Below are 18151 nucleotides of genomic sequence, written 5' to 3'. Positions count from 1 at the left end.
TCCAGGATCAGCGCAGAGCTCCAGCTGGAGCCTGGCGCTGATCCTGGCGCTTCCACTGAGCCCTGACAGCCCCAAAGAAGCGCCGATCAGCTGGAAAGCGGCACTGATCCTGGTGCTTCCGCTGAGCCCTGACAGCCCTGCAGCTCCAGCCATTTCTCGCTCAGGCTTCTGCGGTGCTGCCACCAGTTCAGCTCATTCCCCTCCCCTGCTACCACTTTTCTAGGATGGTCACGTATCACCTGCCTAGTGCCAATGTACCACAGGTGATACCCGTACCACTGGTTGAAAAGCCCTCCTTTAGCAGACATGTAAATGAATTTGCTATGGGACTAGCCAAGCTTCTATCCCAATGTTTCTCAACCTCAGCAACTTTAAGCTGTGTGGACTTCAACTCCTAGAATTCCCCAGCTAGTGTGAAGAATTCTGGGAGTTCAAGTCCACGCAGCTTAAAGTTGCTGAGATTTTAAAATCCTGTTGTATCCACTAGGTTAGAGAAATCTTTGAGAAAGGGTAAGACCAGATCCTTAGAGGAGGGGAATGCCTGTGGACCTACCTGTCAACTACCTTGACGTTAATACCTGAGAGAGTTCTAGAGCTGATCCTAGCACAATTTATCTATCAGCACTGTGAAAACAATGTGGTGATTTTCAGAAGTCAGCATGGATTTGTCAAGAACAAGTCTTGACAGATTAATTGTCTTTCTTTTTTTTTTTGATTGAGTATCTCCCTGAGTAGATAGTGGGGTTGTCGTGAGCGTAATATATCATGACTTCAATAAAGCATTTGACAAAGTACCCCATGACATTCTTAGCAAGATAATTAAGTGGGGTTTGAGTGGCATGACAATTATGTAGAGCTATAACTCGCTAAAACTCATACATGCTCCTCGGTGGTTACTCATCACGTGTGGGAGGAATCAATTGGAGATATCAAAGGAGTCTCAAGAGGTGCATTTTTAGGACCAGTCATCTTCAACATTTTCATCCGTGACTTGGATAAAGGGCGGTGCAGAGAATGCTGATCAAATTTCTTGGAACGAGAAAGACATTGTGGACGCCCAACCCGGGATTCAATAGACATTCAGATTCAAAATGAGCCGAAAGTTGCACAAATACCTGGAAGGAGAGGAACATCTTGGCTTTGGACCAAAACTATGAGTGCTGGGCAGGCCTTCTTGGGGTGGGCATTCCACTAATGAGGACCCCACAACTGAAAAGGCCTGTTCTTTGCAGCTGTTTACAAGACTGAGCACATAGTAGTGGTATTTAAGGATGACTGTAGGAGATGACGGGGCTGAGCCAGAGGGAGGGGTCAAACATATTATCAGCCTTGAGTTCCTTTGCACCCACAAGAGATCTAGGACCAGCCTGCCTTGAATTCCCTTGATTTTTATCTGCTGCCAACTTGCTTTGATCGTTAGTAGTTCAGATTCTTGTAGAGAGCTTTAGCATACATTAAACTCAAAGATTCATCAGATCTACCTGGATCTTCTGATTTCCCTGGCTCTTGACGGTGGCCAGATATTAAAGCAAGGGCCTCCCTTGAGAAAAAACAAACTTTTCTTTAAAGACAAGAAAGAAGAAAGAAGAACCACATGACTTCAATAAATGGATAAGTTTGAACCTCTCGGGCCTTAGGACTCTTAACTCCTTTTCTTCAAGTCCTTCTTCTGGCTGGCTGCTTGGCTTTAGAGCTGCAGTGGGTCACGAGAGAGCAGCAATAACACTCCGGTCATATTTGGGGCCAGCCCTGATTGGAAGGGGTGAATCCCAAGCCTTTTCTCCTTGAAGCTCTTTTCCCATTATCTTTACGGGTGTTTGTCCAATCTTGTGTCTGGCAGCTGTCAGGGGGGCCATGAAATCGGATGACTTAGTGCCCTTTGCCTTCAAGCAAGAGGAAAACATTTAAATAATTAAATCTTCCATCTCGGAGCACCAGGGCAGTGACAGCGTGTCTGTAGAAATTAGGGACCTTGCTGGCTGGTGAGAAACCAGGCCACAAGGTGGTTGGGGAGGGTCAGGTAGAGGCGGTGGGAGGAAGCATCCAGAGCCTGATTGAAAGAGGTGCCTTTGAAGGAGTCCTTGCAGAAAGCAGGTTCACAAAACTGCTGTAAAGGTCAGGAGTTACTCCTCTGTCTCTTTTTTTTCCCCTTTCTTTTTTTCTTTTTCTTCTCTTGCCCTTTGAGCTTTTCCTTCCTTGACTTTGTTCGTCTTTTCTTTTTCTCCTTTTGTATTAGTTGGCATTAGTTTTTTAATCTTGTGTTTTAAAAAATCACTAATAAAATTAGAGAACGGATGCTATAAGAGCTTGGTGGAGGTAGCCAAAGGCCTTCCTTTGCCCTGAGAAGAACCTGGAGTTATTATATCCTTTCCTCTCTTCTTCCTTCCTGTCAAGGGAGAGAGAGAGAGATACATCTATCTCTCAGGGATAAAAATGGGCTAATTTTTACAACTGATTGCGAGTGGAGTCATGTGTAATTCAGAAAATCTTGCCCTGCTATGATCTACAACATACTGATCCATGTTGTTGTTGTTAGTTACAAAGTAGTGTCCGACTCATTGCGACCGCATGGACAACGTTCCTCCAGGCCTTCCTGTCCTCTACCATCTTCTGGAGTCCATTTAAGCCAGGGCTTTTCAACCAGTGGTATGGGTACCACCTGTGGTACATGGCCACCTGGCAGGTGGTACGCAATCATCCTAGAAAAGTGGTAGCGGGGGAGGGGAATGAGTCGAACTGGTGGCAGCACCGCACAAGCCTGAGCGAGAGATGGCTGGAGCTGCAGGGCTGTCAAGGCTCAGCGGAAGTGCCAGAATCAGCGTGAGGCTCCAACTGGAGCTCGGCGCTGATCCTGGTGCTTCTGCTAGAGGGTTGATCTCCTCTAGGACTGACCGCTTTGATCGCCTTGCAGTCCAAGGGACTCACAGGAGTCTTCTCCAGCACCATAGTTCAAATGCCTCAATTCTTTGGCGCTCAGCCTTTCTTATGGTCCAACTTTCACAGGCATACATTGCAACTGGGAGAAAACCATAGCCTTGACTATACGCACTTTTGTTGGGAGGGTGACGTCTCTGCTTTTTAGTATGCTGTCTAGATTTGCCATAGCTTTCCTCCCCAGGAGCACGCGTCTTTTAATTTCTGATCCATGATACAGCTGCTATAATTTGGGGAGCCCCTCTTAGTGCGTTGCACAAATGAAAATAACTGTGGCTGATTCAGTTATGGCTTACATAATTATTTCATAGTAGATCCTTCAAGAAACCATGATATCAAAGCATTTGAGGTGGAAAGCCAATCTCTTTGCTTTTTCTCTTCCTCTGGATTTTCTGTTCCTCACCCTTGCTTGCCCCAAAGGTGTGGTTTTCCCCCCCCAAAAAAAGAGAACCGGAGTTTCTTGGTTTTTTCCCCTTGGAAAACATTTCACATCTCATCCAAGAAGCTTCTTCAGTTCTATCTCAGAAGAAACTTCTTGAATGAGAAGCAAAATGTTTTCAAAGGAAAAAAACAAACAAGAAAGTCCGGTTGCTTTTTGAAAAAAGCATCGTTGGGACATCCACCTTGACCTGGATGGTTGAGAATCTCCCTAGTCCCGTGATGGTGAACCTTTTAGAGACCGAGTGCCCAAACTGCAACCCAAAACCCACTTATGCATCGTCGGGTGCCGGGTGGGTGTGGCCCATTGGGTGGGCGTGGCCCATTGGGTGGGCGTGGCTGCGGTGGTAACGGCAGACTGGGTGGGACTAAAAAGTTCAATCAATCAATTCCAACTTTGCAAGATCTTTTTTTTTCCCGCGAGAAGTTGAAATTGACTGATTGATTGAACCAGGTTTTTTTTGTACACGGCGGCAGAGGCCAAAAGCGAAAAGGTTTTATAAAACCCAGCTGAAGGCCTAGGACTGGGGCGACGGCGTGCGTGCCCACAGAGAGGTCTGTGAGTGCCGCCTCTGGCACCCGTGCCATAGGTTCACTACCACTGCCCTAGTCATTCACGCTTCTTCCTTCTGCCTCCCCTTCTCTGCAGCTGCTACATAGACCAACAGGTGACGCGTGTGGCTTGGCTGAACCGTTCCAACATCTTGTATGCTGGCAATGATAAGTGGTCCATTGACCTGCGGGTGCAGCTACTACATTACAGCCCCTCGGAGTTCAGCATCCTGATCAGCCACGTGGATGTGTACGATGAAGGACTCTACACATGTTCTTTCCAGACCCAGGACAAGCCTCACACCTCGCAGGTGTACCTCATCGTACATGGTATGGGCGCAGGGAAAGGAAGGGAGGGGGATGGAGCACCTCCAGGTGGCGTTGTGCACCAATCAGGCCACTCTGGTCTCGCCATGTTGAGAAGCTGAACTAGTTCATTTCTGTCCAGCGATGCTATCCATCAAATTGCAATGGGTGGACAGTCTTGTTTTTGAATGTTTCCTAGCAACGTTTTTATAAGGTCTTCTTCATGCAACAAGGGAGTTGTGATAGTTCTCATAGCCATCCCTTAGATATTTCCTGTGCACATATGGGAAGGATGTGGTACTTTCTCATTTTGCTAGAGCAGGGGTCTTCAAACTTGGCCCTTTTATGACTTGTGGACTTCAACTCCCAGAATTCCTCAGCCAGGCACTGACAAAAGGCAACTTGGCTTCTTCTCCTAGTACACAACTATGGAACTTGGGAGGATATTGCTAAATATCAACACCAGTTGAGAAAGAGGACGGCTGGAATAGCCATTTTCATGACACCACCATGGTGAGTTTCACACTTGGCAACTTTTAAGAATTGTGAACTTCAACTCCCAGAATTCACCAGCCAGAAGTTGCCAAGTTTGAAGACCCCTGTGCTAGAGTGATGCTGAGGCCATTTTTGATATTACGAGAGGAGCAGTAGCGTGAGAGAGGACATTTTTGGCAAGCTCTTAGGCGTCAGCCAGAGGAACACTGACTAACTCAGATAAGTTCTCAAGATTTCAAAGCTGGGGAGAGCAAAGAGGATGAGGGATTTGCTTCAAGCTGCTTTTTGAGAGATTGGGGAACTTCAAAACCTGGAAATGTTGTGTCCAGATAAGACTTTTATGGTGCAAATGTTCAGTTTCATTTCATGGAATTTTACTATCGACGGCAGAGAGAAGATCCCAAATTACATTGTCTCTCATATCTAACAGGGAATTCTGGGAGTGGAAGTTCCACAAATCTTAAAGTTGCCAACTTTGAAGACCCCTGTCCTCAGGTGTGATTCACACATCACAGGCTAAGCTCTCATATAGATCAACAAAACCAGTGCCTAGTGTGTCAAACTCCTCCCGTAAACTCTATGATGGCTTAACCCTGTGGCATAGCTCATCTGACTGGCCAATTCAAATGTTCCGGTTCCAACCTAGGCTAGTAAAAAGTGTTGTGTGAACCCAGTCAAAGGGTCTGTGTAGAAATAGCTCATCTCTATCTATAAATCTGTTCCCAAAAGAAGGGGGTGTGCAGTTTGGCCTCAGAGAGACAGAATTCTCTTCCCAGCTGTCAAAACCAGCTAAAAATTATTTCTTCTCTCTCTCTCTCTCTCTCTCTCTCTCTCTCTCTCTCTCTCTCTCTCTCTCTCTTTCTTCTTTTTCACTTTCTTCCCCAATTTCCAAGCGCCTCCGGCATTTCTGCCGTATTGGCAAAAGCCACAACGGCGGTGTTATGCACCCCATAATTATAGCCCCACACGTTCCGTTTTCTCATAGTTGCTGGAGCCGGGAAGCTGCTTACAATACGAGCTGATTGGGCTCAGTTCTGGGATGAGTAACCTGCAGATTAAGGAAACAGATGTTCCCCCATAGCTCTGCCATTGCAGAATCCACCCCAGTTTATCATGCAGACAATGGGGAACGTTAAGCCAAGTCTGGGAGGGGGAGAATGTATTTTTTTTTCATTGGGGGGGGCTTCTTCCGCTGCAACAGGGAAGGGAGCCAGAAGCCTCCCATGCTGAGATTTGCTGAGGAGGCAGTCCAAAAACAAGGTGGGGTAGTGATTTGTGAAATGTGGGGAATATAGTCGGACTCATATCTCCAGAATCTTTTTATGTTTTCTCTTGGGGGTTTCTATCTGCAGTGGTGGATGTTGGCCACGAGATGGCGGATGAGTTGGCTGAGGGAGATTTTTGGACTTCCCTTCATCAACCAAGTGCAAATCTTTAAATTTCCAACAGTAAAATCTCCTTTCATTCAAGTTCAACTGGCGATTCCCCATTTCTGGAGCAAGTGGCAATCGCGTCTAATTGCAGGACAAACGAAAGTGGAACTATATAGAGAGAATACATACAACTCCAGCTGAATTCAACCTCCAGTTGATTTTTAAAACCCAACCTTCTTTCTTCTCTCTAAGCCCATTTGGGTGCAGCTTAGGGTGTTAAATCCGTATGTATGTGTTTGTGTTGGGGACAGCACTACTGAACAGGCTGCCCCCCCCAAAAAAATCTAATTATAGTTATGGTTCAGACGTTCCTGCAGTTGTCTTGGTAGCATTTTCAGATGTGGTTTGCCTTCTTCTCCCAGGACTGAGAGAAAGAGAGAGAGGCACTGCTTCATAATCTCTCAGCTGGATTTGTGCCTAAAGCAGGACTAGAACTCCCAGTCTCCTAGCTTCTCAACCTTTGTTCCAATTGGGTCTCTAGTAAGGTGACCAACTTTTTTACAATGAAAAGGAGGACACAAATAAATTGAAGAAAAAAATATAGTAAAAGCTGGCCCGGCGAATGAAAGGTCAACCGCCTGCTGCACCCCCGCCTGCAGCTGCCCCACCAACACCACTGCCCTGCCGTGTAGAGCAGGCCCCGTGGCTCCCAAAGCACCAGCCGGGGCAGCCCGCCATCAACACACCCCGCCTGCAGCTGCCCTGCCAGCACCACCGCCCACACTGCGCAGCCCCGTGTAGAGAGGGCCCCGCGGCTCCCACTGCACGGAAGGCAGCCGGCCACTGCCGCCCCTCACACCCCTGCCCGCAGCACCCCCGCTGCCCCTGCCTCTTGTGCCCGCAGCCATTATTGCCCTAGCAGAGACGAAGATCAAGAGAAACTTACCGCTCCAGTCTCCTCCAGGTATCTTCGGAACTAACTAGGAGATGGTGTAGTTGGGTAGCAGGGAGGGGTGCAAAGTTCCTGCCAATTCGCCTTCGCTGCAGACAACTTGCATGTGCAAAGTTTGCCGGCCGGGTGTTTTGGCGGGCTCAGCAGCAATTCCTATTGGCTTTCGAAAGCCAATAGGGGGAATAGCATAGCTCATGTAAAAGTTGAAAAAAAAACCCATCAAAAAAAGGTGCCGGAACGTCGTTCTGAGCGTTCTATGAGGGGAAAAAAGCCCTGCAGATTAGTCTTCAAATATTGAAAAGGAGGACATGTAGAAGGACACTTTTCGAGGGAGGACAGAACTTACAAAAGGAGGACTGTCCTCCCTAAAGGAGGACGGCTGGTCACCTTATCGCTAGTGATCTCCAGTACCTCTTTACTTGTTCTCTTCTTTTGAACCCCCAGCTCGCCCTCCCTTTGTAGGCATCTTTTTCATGATGCTTGTCCCATATCAGCTCTTCCTTCTGTCTCCCAAGGCCAGCCTCCCATGCCATTATGCCACCTCTCTGTTTTAAACTCCACAGTTCCAGCTCGGATCGTGAACATTTCCTCAGCTGTGACGGTGAATGAAGGAAGCAATGTGAATTTGCTCTGCCTGGCAGTGGGGAAACCGGAACCGACGGTAATTTGGCGACAGCTGAAAGGTGAGAAAAAAAAACTGGAGGAGGTGCTGGCTCTCCATTGCAGGCCACTAATTACCAGCATAAATGAGAATGGATGGGTCAACATGCCAACCTTGGTTAAATGTAAATGAACCTATGTTCAGGGTTTTGCAGGATATCCTGAGTCAGGCACTGATTAAATGGACTGCGTTCATATGACAACTAACCCCCAATATCAAACTAAAATCAAAATAAACCAAGTTTAGCATTTGTATGACATCAGCTGCTCATTTTAAACTATCCAGATCGAGCATGTCTAGACACAGCTTGGGTGTCTGCACAGGGGTGTTGTTCACTGGATCCCAAAGCATCTTTTAAGCAAGTGGAATTTAGTCCTGGTTGCAGAAACCTGCATTTTTTTAAAAAAAAAACAATCTGTTTGCCTTGATCTCACCCTTTATTTCCCCATTTAAATAAATAAATGAAATTCCCCTTTTTAAGGCCGCAAAAAAATCAATTTGAAAAGCTGGGGGCAATATGTATAAAATCCCAGATCCTGGAAAGGGGGTAGGGTTGCCAGGTCTGCTTCCAAAAAATAGCGGACAAGCGGGGGGGGGGGTGTTAAGTAGTAAAAAAAGTAGACTGTACAGCTTTAGATTAGGTACCATTTCATCATAAAGCTTTTGAATAAAAAAAATGTCCACTATTTTGTGAAAAAAAATAGTGAACATAATGTGAAAAAAGCGGACTGTCCACTCAAATAGTGGACACCTGGCAACCCTAGAAGGGGGGGGGAAGTAGTGAGTTGGGCTGCGCAGACAATATTGTCGGGGAGTGAGATTTCACATGTCACAAATATCAACCCTCCTCCTGCACCCCATAATGAGCAGGAGACAATGCTATTTTATTTATCCGTTGGCCTGGCTTGTTCCTGCCGCAGAAAGCCGCCTTTTCATAGAGTGGAATTTTGCTTCATTCATAAAGGAGCACAGCTGCAGCCGAGCGACGCTGCTGAAGATTTGAATTGGAGTTTTGACATTTTCCGTGAAATGTTGTGAATGGGAGCGAACAAGGCGAGGCAGCGAGTGATGACATTCTAATAGGAACGCTGCATTTCTGACTCACCAGAAGATGGAGCCGTATTGGGAGAGCTTCTCTTCCTAACAGGGCATTGTGTTAGAGGCAGCTGACTATTTGGGGTTTTTGCATACACCAACAATTTAATCTATAGGTAATCTGAAAACTGGGTGGAGCGATGGCTCAGCGGTTAAAGACCCTGAGCTTGGAGAGCTGAAAGTCCCGGTTTGAGACCCGAGCTCCGCGCAGCAGGGTGAGCTCCCGTTTCCTGCTCCAGCTCCTGCCCGCCTAGCATGCAAATGCGAATAGATATATAGGTACCACTTTGCTGGGAAAGTAACAGGGTTCCACACGCCTTTGGCATATAGTCGGGGTCTTCAAGCTTGCCCCTTTTATGACTTGTGGACTTCAACTCCCAGAATTCCTCTGCCAGGCTGAGGAATTCTGGGAGTTGAAGTCCACAAGTCATAAAAGGGCCAAGTTTGAAGACCCCTGGCATATAGCCATGCTGGTCACATGACCCTGGAACTAAAGTCAGACACATCTGACAGGGAAATCTTTACCCTTAATCTTAAAACTAGTCAGGCAGTAGCTTTATCCTCTCCATCCCCTGCAGAATATGGCAATTTCTGGACAGTTATGGTGACTCTCCACTAGCTCTGAATTTGCTTTTTACGCTCTGATTATCTTGGCCTGGCACGTAAGTTTTTTCCTCCTACATTTTTTCAAAGACGTTTTTTGCAAATCCGTGCGTTCTTTGAGCTAAAATCACTTAGGGCAGGGGTAGGCAACCTCGGCTCTTTTATGACTCATGGACTTCAACTCCCAGAATTCCTGAGTCAGCATAGCTGACTCAGGAATTCTGGGAGTTGAAGTCCATGAGTCATAAAAGAGCCGAGGTTGCCTACCCCTGACTTAGGGGGTTGTTTGTGAGAATGCCTATTTTGGGCCTCTCCCTCTCCTCTGTCTGCCCTTTATGGCCCTACGTGGGGCAGCCCTGCAGGAGGAGGCCTTGATAATCGTGTTGTGTCATATGTGTTTTCTTGTGTGTAAGTCTGTTTGTGTCTGTCTCCCTGCCTGACTGGGCCTGACTCCGTTCCTGCCTCCCTCCTGCTCCCTCCCCACAGATGGATTCACCAGCGAAGGAGAATACCTGGAGATATCAGAGATCAACCGAGAACAAGCTGGGGAATACGAGTGCGTCACAGCAAACGGTGTTTTGACACCAGACAGCAAACACGTTCTTATCACAGTCAATTGTGAGGCGACTTTTCATTTCCTTTCTTTCTTTGCGTCTTCGCCTGTTTCTATTTTTATTTGCATCTGAAATTCCTGGGCCTGAGTAGGATGGTTTCAACAGAAAACCGATGATTGGTTGGGGAATCTAGGATTAAAGATCAACCTTTGCCTTGTGTTGTGTTCACACCTCGTGGTCTCACCAAACCTGGCAGCTACCTTTTCACTATCTGTATTTGTTGATTAGTTAACCTTAGTTACATTTATTCTATACTTTCTACTCTACTCTACTCTACTCTACTCTACTCTACTCTACTCTACTCTACTCTACTCTACTCTATTCTATTCTATATACTATTCTATTCTATTCAATATTCTATTCTATTCAACATTCTATTCCAGTGATGGCGAACTTTTTAGAGACCAAGTGCCCAAAAACTGGCCCCACCCCCACTCCACCCCCTGACCTGCCCCCACTCCGCCCGCACCCCGTCCCCTGCCCTGCCTGCCCGCAGGACCACTCACCGCCTGCAGGGCCCGCCGCAGATCAACCAGACAGCCCAGCAGCGCCATGGCAGCCACGCTCTCTGCCCACGCCCTGCAGCATCAACTGTGCGCGATAGGGCGTGAGGGCAGAGTCTTGTCTACACTGCCTGGCCGCCATGTCCTTTGCTGCGCTGCTCCACATGGGCCATGCTCGGGGGCGACTCTCCTCCAGGGGGGCTGCTGGTGAGGAGAGGGTCACAGGGGGAGGCGAGGCTGGGGCAACAGCACGTGTGCCCACAGAGAGGGCTCCGAGTGCCACCTCTGGCACGCGTGCCATAGGTTTGCCACCACTGTTCTATTCTATCCAAAATACTATCCAAAATACTATTCAAAATTCTATTCAAAATTCTATTCTATTCTATTCTATTCTATTCTATTCTATTCTATTCTATTCTATTCTATTCCATTCCATTCCATTCCATTCCATTCCATTCCATTCCACTCCACTCCACCTATTCTATTCTATTCTATTCTATTCTATTCTATTCTATTCTATTCTATTCTATTCTATTCTATTCCACCTTTATTACTTTATAAGTAAAGCAATGAGCATAACTAACAATCCCTTCATCCTCCTATTTTTTCTCACAACCACAACCCTGCACAGTGGGTTGACCTGAGAGAGACTGACTAGCCCAAAGTCATCTATCAGGGTTTCATGCCTTTAAGTGGGACTAGAACTCACTGTCTCCTGGCGATCGGCCCAAAGTCACCCAGCCAGCTTTCATTGTCTAAGGTGGAAGTAGAATCCCAGGTCTCCTGGTTTCTAAGCCAGCATCTTAAACTACTGCACCATTCCATCCGGTATTTTTTATTTTTTTAAATGATTTGGCGGTGTGAGAAGAAGGACGGATTTAGTTTTCTTCTTTCTTCCTTGGAATGAACTGAACTACAGGGGATTGTGGGAGAAGTTATTTTTTAAGTTAGAAAGATCACTGAATCTAAATGGGGGGAGTTAGGGATCCTTCTCTAGCCCCTTCAGAAGGTCTGTACTTGAAGGGTTGCAGGAGATGCCTACAGAGAGAGAGGCTGTCCCAGTTGACCTCCAATCCGTTTCTCCATCCATTGCTGTCTTTTCCCAGATCCTCCAATCATCACAGATGTAAAGGACTCCCGTCCCTTGGTAGGAAAGACAGCCCTCTTGCGCTGTGAAGCCATGGCAGTGCCCGCTGCGGACTTTCAGTGGTTCAAAGATGACAAGCAGTAAGTCTGTGTTTTCCCATCTCCTTCAGCATCGTTCATGAGCAGAAACAATCTTGCTCTGCCAACGTTTTAGAGCAGAGTTTTTTCAGATGTCTTCAGTTCCTAGAGCAGGGCTTTTCAACCTTTTCACCCATTGTACCACTTTTAGGATATGGCAACATCCGAGTCCCACCAGTCGCCTAGCAAGGTGTCAAAAACTTGATGACCAAAAAAAAAAAAAGAAAGGAAAAAAGTGATAAAGTACAGGTAGTCCTCGACTTACAACAGTTCGCTTAGTGACTGTTTGAAGTTACAAGGGCACTGAAAAAAGTGCCCCCCCCCCCAAGGCACAGCCGAGCAAGACACCTGCCTGCCCACCCGGCCACGCTCTTCCTCCTGTCTGAGATTTTCATTGTTGTGAGCATTTCTGTTGGGGATTGGCAGCGGGGCTGGGGTGGGAGGGTGTTTGATTTTTATTCCCCCCGTCTGCTGGGTGGTTGCAGCAGGTTTTGGTCACTTCACATGACCGTGAAACACTGTGACCATCATAAATATGAATCAGTTGCCAAGCATCTGAATATAAATCACAAGACCCTGGAGATGCTGCAACATTCCAGCTGATCGGCGCTTCTTCTGGGCTCAGCAGAAGCACCAGGATCAGCACTGAGCTCCAGTGTTGATCCTGGCGCTTCCACTGAGCCCTGACAGCCCCGAAGAAGTGCCGATCAGCTGGAAAGCGGCACTGATCCTGGCGCTTCCGCTGAGCCCTGACAGTCCTGCAGCTCCAGCCGTCTCTCGCTCAGGCTTGTGCGGTGCTGCCACCGGTTCAGCTCATTCCCCTCCCCTGCTACCATTTTTCTAGGATGGTCATGTACCACCTGCCAGGTGCCAATGTACCACAGGTGGTACCCGTACCACTGGTTGAAAAGCCCTGTCCTAGAGTACCTTTGGATAGATTGGGTAGAAGTGCTGAAATTGAAATGCCAAAATATCTCGGAAGGACACTTGGAGAACTCTTGTTTTAGACAGGCCTCAGCCCATTGGTTTTTTTCCTGGAAAGGACAGTAACGTTGGGATCCATGAGATAGGGAGCCTTACAAGCTCATTCCATGAAATGGAATATACATCTTAGTGTGCCTCAACGGTTCTTGCTTGTTGTCCTTTATGTGGAGTTTTGTTGTATTTCATTTTATCTTTTATTGTGCCCTGCCTGGTGTTGCATTTGGGAGTTGGATGGTCATATAAATCCAGTGAATAGATACATACAGTATATGCTCACTTTTTCCTTAGATTGAAGGAGAACTCTTTAAAATTGGAAGAGAACTTTACAATAGTGGGCAAAATTGTGGAAACCTTTTGGGAAAAGTGTACAGTAGAAATGCCACCTTTGGTTAAGTTTCCACCCATTTTTTCTTCTAATTTCTTTATAACTGTAGCCTTAATAATACTTAATAATACTCTTTTACATCGCTTTCTGGGCAACCAGTCAACTCTTTGCACCATTACTTTAATTTTATTATGTTTTACAAGCTCACTAAATGAAAGAACACAAAAAACCCCGACCAACTTGATAGCAATCACATCACACACTGACAAATGTCCTCCTCTCAGCTTCAATACATGACATCAATAACTGAATCCTACTGTGATCTGATTAGCTCATTGCCAAAACAAGACGACACCCGATTGGCTCTCTAAACACTCATGCTCATTGGCTACAATCAGATGAAGGACAGCTACCTGAGATCAACCTGAGCAAGTTGTGCTTCCTTTTTCTGGTTATTTGGCTATAACTTTTCATAGAATACAGTACAGATAATTGAACCAACTATGTTGCATTACGTTCTTGATTAAATTATCTTTCCATTCCTGCCTGAGCAGGGGGTTGGACTAGATGACCTCCAAGGTCCCTTCCAACTATTAACATTTAACATTTATTTGATTTATACCCCGCCCTTCTCCCGGAGGACTCATGGCGGCTTACAGTCAGTTAAAACAATTCAACAATACAAAATATAAATACTAAAATAAAATTAAAAATAAATATTCGAATTTGGCTGCACTGCTAAAATTTGATTAAAACCAATTAAAATACCAATTAAAATACCCCTAGGCCAGACCTGCCTGCTGAAATAACCAGGTCTTGAGGGCGCGGCGGAAGGAGGGGAGATCCGGAATCACCCGGATCTCTGGGGGCAGCTCGTTCCAGAGGGTTGGCGCTCCGACAGAGAAGGCTCTCCCCCTGGGGGTCGCCAACCGGCACTGTCTGGTTGGCGGCACCCTGAGGAGGCCCTCTCTGTGGGAGCGTATCGGCCGGTGGGAGGTAATCTGTGGCAGAAGGCGGTCTCGGAGGTATTATTATTATTATTATTATTATTATTATTATTATTATTATTATTATTATTATTATTATTATTATTATATAATTTTATGGTACTACTCCTCAAAAAAGTGGTGTTATTAGCCATTAAAATCTCAAAAATACACTTTTCCCAAAATGTTTCCACAATTTTGGCCACTACTGTGTATCTTTGCACTAATTCAAGCAAAGGATCTATAGCAGGGCTGCCCAAACTTGGCAACTTTAAAACTTGTGAACTTCAATATGGCTGGCTGGGGAATTCTGGGACTTGAAGTTGACAAGTCTTAAAGTTTCCAGGTTCGGACACCCCTGATTGATAGCTACCTGTTGAAGATGCTTTAATTTGGATTACAAAAGAAAGCAGTCCTTCAGATCATCTGGCCTCAAGCCCTCCAGGGTTTTTTCAACTTAATCTGAGTGTTCTGAATTGGGCTCAGAAACCAGATGGAAATCCATGCAGTTAGTGAAGTAGTAGCTTAAGAAATGATCGGATAGTCTAGTACAGTGATGGCGAACCTTTTAGAGACCGAGTGCCCCAAAACTGGCCCCGCCCCCGCTCCACCCTCTGCCCCGCCCCCAGCCCGCCCCAACTCGTCTGCCCGCAGGGCCACTCACCGCCTCCAGAGCCTGCCGCAGATCGCCCAGGCAGCCCAGTAGTGCCATGGCAGCCATGCCCTCTCCCCGTGCCCTGCAGTATCAACTGTGCATGATGGGGCATGAGGGCAGAGTCTTGTCTACGCTGCCTGGCTGCCATGTCCTTGGCTACGCTGCTCCGTGTGGGCCACGCTTGGGGGCGACTCTCCTCCAAGGGGGCTGCTGGTGAGGGGATTGCGGGAGGAGGCAAGGCTGGTGCAACAGCACATGTGCCCACAGAGAGGGCTCCAAGTGCCACCTCTGGCACCAATGCCATAGCTTCGCCACCACTGGTCTAGTATAATAGATGTGGAAATAGTCTGGTGCAGAAGACAGATAAATAGCGCAGGGCGAGCGATCTGTCTGTGCGGCCAGGCTATGTGTGTCTCATTAGTTAAACAACATTCCATGCTTCTTCCCTTCTGAATTGCAGTCGTATTAAACAATCTTGTGGCACGTAGTCATGGATCTTTCGTGCAGATTAATTTGTGATCCATCGAGCAGAATGTGATGCCTCAGTCGTGTGTGTGGTACCCTATCCCTCGGACAAGGCGGGAGCCTGCATGGGGGAGGTGATAAACCTCCCATGTTGGCTGCCTGCCTGGGATTGCAATGGCAAAGGGCGTGTGAGCACCTGGCAAGCCCCAAACAATGACTAAGCTCAGCTTGGAGGGGGTGGGAAAGCGGCTGCCACAAGGTGGAGGGGAGATCTATGGCTTTTTCGGTTGCCGCATTTTGCTAAACACTCTTGATTGTTCCTGGACAATTATTTCTGTAATCCTGGCAGCCACGACATACCAGTCAAAGTATGTTGCACCAAAGCTTCCATCACCCTTACTTAGATTAGCAAGCCTCTGGAGATGAAGACATTCTAGGCCAGACATGTCAAACACAAGGCCCAGGGGCCGGATGCGGCCCGCGAAGTGGTTTCATGTGGCCCGCGAAGCCATCCTGGAAACAGTGACGGAACGGCCCCCGCTGCCTTGGCCCTGGCCCAGGCCGGCCGAGAGCCAATGTACAATTTTGTGATGGCCATCTTGGCACTTGCCCCGGTGGACCATGCCTTGGCACTTGCCCCGGTCCCACCCCCTTCTTCCAGAGACCCTCAGATCTGTCCCACTCCTGCCCAGGCCCCCACAGGCACCCTTGACGCGAATGATGTAGAACTGGCCACGTCCACCCATTAGGCCACACCCACTCCATCCATGCCCACCCAGTAGGCTGCACCCACTCTGGCCACACACACACACCCCCAGGGCAACCGCAATGCTGATGCGGCCCTCAGTGAAATTGAGTTTGACACCCCTGTTCTAGGTCCATAAATCGGGAGGGCAGCTCTGAAGGCCATAACATTCTGAAGTTGATTCATTTATTTATAGCCTGCCTTTTATTATTTTTACAAATAACGCAGGGTGTCAGACATATTCAACACACCTTCCTCTTCTATTTTCCCCACAACAATCCAGTGGGGTAAATTGGGTTAGAGAGAGAGTGATTGGTCCAAGCTTTCATGCCTAAGGCAAGATTAGAATTCACCATCTCCTGGTGATTGGTCCAAAATCACTCAGCTGGCTTTCATGCCTAAGACGGGACTAGAATTCACTGTCTCCTGGTGATTGGTCCAAAGTCATCCAGCCAGCTTTCATACCTAAGGCAGGACTAGAACTTACCATCTCCTGGTGATTGGTCCAAAGTCATTCAGCCAGCTTTCATACCTCAGGCAGGACTAGAATTCACCATCTCCTGGTGATTGGCCCAGAATCACTCAGCTGCCTTTCATGCCTAAGAGAAGACTAGAATTCACTGTCTCCTGGTGATTGGCCCAAAGTCATCCAGCCAGCTTTCATACCTAAGGCAAGACTAGAATTCACCATCTCCTGGTGATTGGCCCAGAATCACTCAGCTGCCTTTCATGCCTAAGAGAAGACTAGAATTCACTGTCTCCTGGTGATTGGCCCAAAGTCATCCAGCCAGTTTGCATGCCTAGAACTCACAGTCTCCAGCTTTCTAGCCTGGTACCCTAACCACTAGACCAAATTGATTCTTGTTGCATTTAGCTCACAAGCCAAGGGCTCCTAATTTGCTGCCTCTTTAAAGTCCAGCTAATTGGAAGCTTAGTTTGCCCAATATTGTATTTTCAACACTCAATCTCCTCAAATTCTCAAGGCCCTCAGGAAGATTTCTTGCTAAACAGGGGTTAGGTGGGAAGGAAACAGAGGGCATACAGATGTAATCTCACAGTTATGGGCTAACAATACCCATTTTCAGTTGTATAATGTCCCCACCCTTGGGAAATCTAAATTTGTTTGATAGCAGCATAGCAGAGATTATATCTAAAAGCAGAACAGCTATTCCTGGGCAAAGAGAGGTATAATTGTGCAGGGAACCAGTTATTATTATTCTGTCTTTCTGGGCTTACGAAAGAATGGAGACCACCTGTTTTTCAGGACCAATTTCCAATGTTGCCAAGACTGACATCTGACAATGTGATTTTCCGATGGATTCCAGATCAGCCTCTCTTCCATTTCTCTTCCATTGTTAAGCTGGTGATAAAAGTTCTTGATCCAAATCTCCTGGGTCCTGGGGGTGCTGTTTTTTTTAATTATAATTACTTAGAGAGGGGAAACTGCCAGTCCTTATCTTTTATTAGGAAACAGTGACAGGTTAGTGCAGGTGTGCAGAAAGTCAAAATGCCAAAGGAAAGGGGAACACTATAACCACCACACAGTATGAGATGGGAGGGAAGGACTCAGCCATGCCAAGATGTAAAACTCAAAAATCTGACAATTGTCAGGCTGTCGAATGTGCTTTATATACCATCCCAGTCATAAAATCCTGAAGTTGCATTTAGTGCACAAGCAAAGGCTCTTAATTTGGTGGGCCATGGAATCAAACTTTGTATTATGTAAGGCAGGCATGTCAAACTCGCGACGTCACGTGACGTCGCGCAACGTATCGGGCCGGTTTTGCCATTGCTGGCAATGGGGTGGGCGCGGCTTCCACGTGACGCATCCGGCCCGCGGGCTGGCAGTTTGACACCCCTGATGTAAGGGATCCATGATGGATCTAAAAGCCACAAGGAGGAAAGGGAAGGTTGGATTGGATTCAGAGTAGTAATGCTGACAGAAATGGAGATTATGCCTTTTCTGTGTGTTTCCCCAAATCTAAATAAACTTCCCATCTGGTGACGCAATTGAAACCAGTACTTGTTCAGTCTTGACCATTTTAAGAGGTGTGGACCTCAACTCCCAGAATTCCTCAGCCAGCATGGAATTCTGGGAGTAGAAGTCTATATTCTTAAAGTAGCCAAGGTTGAAAAAACACGGGTTTAAATAATAGGACCTGTAGCAGAGATAATAATAATAATAATAATAATAATAATAATAATAATAATAATAATAATAATAATAATAATAATAATAAT

At 46.8% G+C, this 18151-nt stretch overlaps 1 protein-coding gene across 1 annotated transcript in view; it reads left to right on the top strand.

The window, feature by feature from the left end:
- Positions 1 to 18151, top strand: part of IGLON5 (IgLON family member 5) — a gene marked incomplete at its 5' end in the record, with an annotated part of 31402 nt that overhangs the window by 6773 nt on the left and 6478 nt on the right. The window contains 4 exons of the mRNA XM_015827010.2: positions 4022 to 4254; positions 7614 to 7733; positions 9896 to 10027; positions 11633 to 11753. Of these exons, the coding sequence (XP_015682496.2) occupies positions 4022 to 4254; positions 7614 to 7733; positions 9896 to 10027; positions 11633 to 11753 (606 nt within the window). The remainder of the gene's footprint in view (positions 1 to 4021; positions 4255 to 7613; positions 7734 to 9895; positions 10028 to 11632; positions 11754 to 18151) is intronic.

Source organism: Protobothrops mucrosquamatus, unplaced genomic scaffold (genome assembly GCF_001527695.2).
Source record: "Protobothrops mucrosquamatus isolate PMUCROS unplaced genomic scaffold, P.Mucros_1.0 scaffold3439, whole genome shotgun sequence".
Lineage (NCBI taxonomy): Eukaryota > Metazoa > Chordata > Lepidosauria > Squamata > Viperidae > Protobothrops > Protobothrops mucrosquamatus.
The sequence above is the reverse complement of the archived record's forward strand: the minus strand, read 5'-3'. Positions and strand labels throughout refer to the sequence as shown.